Here is a 6259-nt window from a genome sequence, read left to right on the forward strand (position 1 = left end):
TATAATAGAATACATAAAACGAAATACAAAGCTTAAAAATAAGTAAGTGCAGTAAACAATACTTATTTTTCATATTTTATCTATTTCGACCATATATAAATAATTTTAAATGATATAAGAAAGTGAATTTTCCTCCTTTTAGATTGTCCATTCCATTAATGTGAAGCTGAAGGACAAAATTGTTGAATGTTTTAGAGTTTGAGATCCCAAATACACAGAATGCCTCCCTATGAATTGGCTCTCATATTGCGTGGAACACTTGCACGAGTAAAGATGAGCATTATTTTGAAAAATATATATTCATATCTGTTAAATTATGTTATCATGGTTTACTTTTTATATAAATTGTGACTTGGATGGAGAGTTGTCTCATTGGCACTCATACCACTTAACAAAAACCCTCTAGGTTTTATGATCATGATGATATCAAAAGACTTTAGTTTAAACATATTTATTTATAGTGGATTGGGAAACAAGTTATTGCTACTTATAATATTAATCCCCTTCCACTTTGCGGATACAATAGCGGCCTTGTAAGTTGTAGAGCTGCATTAGCATGCTCTTTTTTTTATAATCTACAAGGGTGTCTTTTACATGGGTCTCATTGGGGTCTAAGCGTGATGCAGAATTGCCAACTTTGTAAGCGTGAACGTGAAAGTCAAATTATTGAGCCGTGAAAACAGGAAATGAAGTCTAGCGGGACACAGGAATTTACCAAAAAATGAGAATTGCTACATAGTGTAAGTGGGATATAGGAATCTGACAAAACAGTAAGCAGGATCCGGGATCCAAACCCCCCAATGAGACCCCCTTTTACGCGCAAGAGATATGACTCTCTCTTAACAGGGGTCAGCCATTTTTCATCCCCATCAAACAGACTATCATTGTTTCCTCAAGGCTATACTCGCGAATTGTGTCAAGGGAGAGCTGAAAATTAAGTTCCTGAAATGTTCTCCCGGGAATGGGAATTAACCAGGAACCTTTGTGTTAGTAGTCCCATGCACTACACCATGGCTCTCTGACTTAGAAATTATAACATTTATAAGAGTACCACCTAATGTTGATGCAGAACCTTAGCTCTTAGGTCCTATTGATATTTTTTGACAATTTGTCTGTAAAATAAAAAAAAATGTAATAAGGACCAGAAGAGTGAGGGTTCTGCAGCTTAGTAGTAGTACACCTACTGTTACTATTTGCGGTACCACGATTTCCCGAGGATTGCAAGAACTTAGTAATATCCTAAGGACAAATTGATTTGTCCCGAACATATGGTGTTATACTACTTAAAATAATATTAAAGTATATAATATTAAGATATTTGTTGTGTATGCTCAATAAAAGTGCAATTTAACTTCAGGAAATTGATAAGCTTGTCTTGTAAGTTATATATGCAAATTACTTGTTGAACACAATATTTAAAAAAAGTAGACAGCTTAAAAAAATTGTATACCAATCCATTCCTTGAAGATAACTTGAATTTATATTGAGTATATTTACGACTAAAACGTCTCAGACCCTATAAGCAGTATAACACCATGTAAAATCATGTTTTTGAGATAACTCAATTTTTTCATGGAATATTAATTTGTTCCTGTAATCCTCTGGAAATCTTGTTCATCATGGTTCCATTTGTTAATATGCACCTTTGTCCTGGGCCGCTTTCTTTCTACATCCGTAATTACATATATGAATAATACGATCACGAAGATGGTGATTATGGTCATGTTGAAAGAATCACATTTTCCAAAATAAATGCAGTCCCAATTCCTAATATCACATTTATTTTATTCTTACTATTTATTGTAAATTGTTTTTGTGAAGAATGTAAGAAATGTATTGTTGTTTGTTCATTAGGATATTCAAGATTAACTTTAAATCGAAGAATTCAATTATAGAAATATATTCAATGAGTGACTGAACAACACATTAATTCACTAAATTAATGCTTGTAGCACATGAGTGTTGTTTAGTCACTAGTTGAATAATTTTAGATATTTGAATTGTTCAATAGGTTTTTCTTTTTATAATGCACATTGACATAATGAGCAACTAGTATTTTACAAACTAAATATTTAGTAAAAGTTGCAAGGAACTGTATCTTTTTGTCTACACATTTACAATATGCTTTGATGCCATTTAATAGCAATAATTTGACATCACCTACTGTTGTATGAGGTCAGAGGAGTGAAATTATCGAATTTATTTTAAATAAGCAGTGAAACTTTTTTTCTCACTGTGAAATTACTGTAATTCATTGCAACCTATGTAATGATAAATTTTGATATTGTAATATTCTTTTGATTTTTTATCATGTGAACAACTGAAGCATACAGGAATATGATATTTTGTCTATTTATTTTTAGCCTGAAGTAGCACAAGCATTAAAGAAAGGCTGCCAAAATTTGTTGAGCAATGGTTCAGTTGTCCGTAAAATAGAAAATCTTGGGCAAAGAGAACTTCCTTACTACATGCGTGCACATAATACCATTCACAAAGAAGGACAGTAAGTTTGTTTCTTAATCAGAAAAATCTATGAATGCAAAAACATTGTGAAACAATGACATACTTTGAGTGGGAATTTATTATATTGGGACTTTTAATTATATATTTGGTTTGAAGTTTTTATGCATTTATATAATACATTTTTGTAAATAGTGGGGCATTATTTTTTTTTCTATTTTTCTGGTCTGTGCATCTGATCCAAAAAAGACTAAATGAATTCAAAATCATTGTTACAATGGTTAAGGGCATACGATACAGTTGTGATATCTTTTTCTAGGTAGAGAAATATATTGATTAGAACAATAAGTATATATACTTACATTGTTTATTTCAGTTATTTTCTGGTAAACTTTGATTCCCCTGTTGAATCTTTGAAACCAATCAAACAAGGATTTAAAGAGCACAGAGATGTTGTTAGAGCTGGCTTAGAAAGAACTGACCAAGAATTAAAAAAACCTTGCCTTGATGGACCTTGTCAGTTTGGTGAAATTCCAGACCCTTTACACGAAAAGCGTATTTATAGACAAAAAGTGACAAAGAGATTGGCAAAAACATATGGAAAATTCTCATTAAATTTAAAGTGGAAATAAATGTAAATAAATTAGATTGAGTTTGCATTTCATTATCTTAGCAGCTTAGAAAGTATGAAAACACAGGTAACAGATAGGCCATTATAAGTAACTACATGAAGTTTAACCAATCATCTTTTAGTTAACATGATTGAAGATCTAGACCATGTTAGACTATTGTCATCACTTGGCTCCAATATGAATTATAAAGTTTGGTCAATATCCAAAAAAATCAGATCAATCTTAGATGGAGCTTTCTAGGTATGATAAAGACTTGGTGAAGGTCACAGCACTGAAGGACTGAAACTTATGGCCAATACTTGGTTTTAGGATAAGACATTTAATCATTCATTCATTCATTCATTCATTACCAAATTTAGTTTAATATCTTTTGAATAGAAAAAAAAATGAAGTTAAACTATTGTTCCTGGAAATAATCTGATTCTTCTATTAGATAATGGTGTTATGAGATTACTTGAAATTTGTAATAATGGTTTACTTTTTACAAATTGTTACTTTGATGGAGAGTTGTCTCATTGGCACTCATACTACATCTCCTTATATCTTATATCAGGTACATATCAATGAGACAGTAAGCCTAACCAGACCGTCTTCATCAAAACACATGTCTATACAATATATATTAAGGTCTATATCAACAAAGTATAGAAATATTGAGAAAAATTTACAAGATGTATTATCAGGACCAAAATTCTTAAAGAATGAAAAACATAAAGATACATCACAACCACTAACACAGTTTATAACAATTTGGGACAGGCACTTGGTTGAAGTATTTATTTTTAGATCTAGATTAATATTTCTGTAAAATTTCTATTAAAAATCTGTTAAATGTGAAACACATTCTGCACTTTGTAGGTTTTTTAAACAAATTGATGATTTTTATTTTCATAGGGTAACATTTTCAGCCTGAGTAGTCACAACAAACATGCACATGTTAAAACAAGAGTGCACACGCTGAAATGTCTTGCCTTCTTTACTAATCATTGATATTATGGTGATAGTCCTAAATATCTTTATTACAACTGTAACATAAACAAGAAAACTAAACATTAACCAATGAACCATGAAAATGAGGTCAAGGTCAGATGAACCATGTCAGGCATGCATGTACAGCTAACAATTCAATAAAGTGACATATAGTATTAGAAAAAAGGATCAAAAACTTAACTTTGACCACTGAACCATGAACATGAGGTCAAGGTCAGATGACACCTGTCAGCTAGACATGTACACTTTACAATCATTCCATTCACTAAATATAGTAGACCTATTGCATACAGTATGAGAAAAACGGACCAAAACACTACAAGTTGGACATGTACACCTTACAGTCATTCCATACACCCAATATACTAGACCTATTGCTTATAGTATCTGAGATATGGACTTGACCACCAAAACTTAACCTTGTTCACTGATCCATGAAATGAGGTCGAGGTCAGGTGAAAACTGTCTGACAGACATGAGGACCTTGCAAGCTACGCACATACCAAATATAGTTATCCAATTACTTATAATAAGAGAGAATTTAACATTACAAAAAATCAAACTTTTTTTTCAAGTAGTCACTGAACCATGAATATGAGGTCAAGGACATTAAACATGTGACTGACAGAAACTTCGTAACATGAGGCATATATATACAAAGTATGAAGCATCCAGGTCTTCTACCTTCTAAAATATATAGCTTTTAAGAAGTTAGCTAACGCCGCCAGATTACTATCCCTATGTCAACTTTCTGCGACAAAAGTCGCAGGCTCGACAAAAAATCGGCAACATACTCTCTCAAAGGCCCCAACAGAGAACAACGGTCAAGAAGTAGGATAGGATGAACATGTTTGCTAGTTAGTTATTGTTTTTTGTTACTCGTTGAACAATAGTGCACAAGCTGAAATGTCCTAAACATTAAGCTTTACTACAAATATTACAAAAACCAGATGCTCTGCAGGGCGCAGCTTTATACGACTTCAGAGGTTGAACCCTGAACAGTTGGGGCTAGTATGGACACAACATTCAAGCTGAATACAGCTCTAAATTTGGATTGTGATTAAATAGTTGACACAGCATAGGTTTCTGACACAGAATGAATGTGGTCTAATGAACTTATTTTTTTTTTTTGCTTTTAAAAGATAACTCCAATTTATTGTCTTGAAACTAGACTGTTTACCCCATAACCCACAAAATATATTCTAACCTTCTACTTATGGTATTAAACATCGGGGTACAATTTCAGAACAATTGAAATACTTATACACAACTTTTTGTACTGACACAAGATAAATGCTTGTTTTGGGCCCCTTTGGGACCCTAATTCCTAAACCTTAGGGATCATAACCCCCAAAATCAATCCCAAGCTTCCTATAGTGGTTATAAACATTGGGTTACAATTTTATTGATTTCTATTTACTTATACTAAAGTTATTATCTGGAAACAATACGTCTGTGGATGAAGCTGACAACGACAACATGATACCAATATACGAACGCAAAAATTTTTGCGGTCATATAAAAACGTAACAGGATCCAAGAAAATGAGGATAGGGTCAGATAACCCGAACCAAAAATACATGTACACCTAACAATCATTCCATACTCAAAAGATAGTTGACTTATTGCTTAGTTTCTAAGAAACAAACTAAACAAGGTTAAATTTAACATTGACCAATGAAACATGAAAACGAGGTCAAGGTCAGATTAACAATGCATGAACGACATATACACCTCGCAATCAATCTATGCATTAAATGTAGATTACATATCGCATATATAGTATCTTAGAAAACAAACATAGCAATGAAAATCATTCCATACACCATTATATAGTTGACCTATTGCTTCACACTTCACACTGAGCAATGAACTGATGAGGTCAAGGTTAAATCAAACCTGCCAGACTGACATGTACATTTTAAAATGTTTCCATACACCAAATAAAGTTGACCTATTGCAAATAGTATTTGAAAAACAGACTAAAACAAAAAACTTAACTTTGACCACTGAATCATGAAAATGAGGTCAAGGTCAGATGAAACCTGACAGTTTGCCATCTTACAATCATTCCATACACCAAATATAGAAGACCTATTGCTTATAGTATCTGAAATATGGACTTAACCACAAAAACCTAACCTTTTTCACTGATCAGATCAATGAAATGAGGTTAC

General features: G+C 32.4%; 1 protein-coding gene across 1 annotated transcript; it reads left to right on the forward strand.

Annotated features, from left to right (window-relative positions):
- Positions 1–145: 145 nt before the first annotated feature.
- LOC139492073 (small ribosomal subunit protein bS6m-like) lies at positions 146–3106 on the forward strand. Its single transcript, XM_071280201.1, has 3 exons — positions 146–267; positions 2364–2503; positions 2837–3106. The coding sequence occupies exons 1-3, from the start codon at positions 220–222 to the stop codon at positions 3090–3092; spliced, it is 444 nt and encodes a 147-aa protein (XP_071136302.1). The 5' UTR covers positions 146–219; the 3' UTR covers positions 3093–3106.
- Positions 3107–6259: the final 3153 nt, after the last annotated feature.

The sequence above is a fragment of the Mytilus edulis genome, chromosome 10, assembly GCF_963676685.1.
Source record: "Mytilus edulis chromosome 10, xbMytEdul2.2, whole genome shotgun sequence".
NCBI classification, from domain to species: domain Eukaryota; kingdom Metazoa; phylum Mollusca; class Bivalvia; order Mytilida; family Mytilidae; genus Mytilus; species Mytilus edulis.

Excerpts from the sequence above, each read along its gene's own strand:
- LOC139492073 (XM_071280201.1), top strand. The coding sequence starts at position 220 with ATGCCTCCCTATGAATTGGCTCTCATATTGCGTGGAACACTTGCACGA. Across the intron at positions 268-2,363 it reads TGCGTGGAACACTTGCACGA|CCTGAAGTAGCACAAGCATT; the intron begins GTAAAGATGAGC and ends ATTTATTTTTAG. Across the intron at positions 2,504-2,836 it reads ACCATTCACAAAGAAGGACA|TTATTTTCTGGTAAACTTTG; the intron begins GTAAGTTTGTTT and ends TGTTTATTTCAG.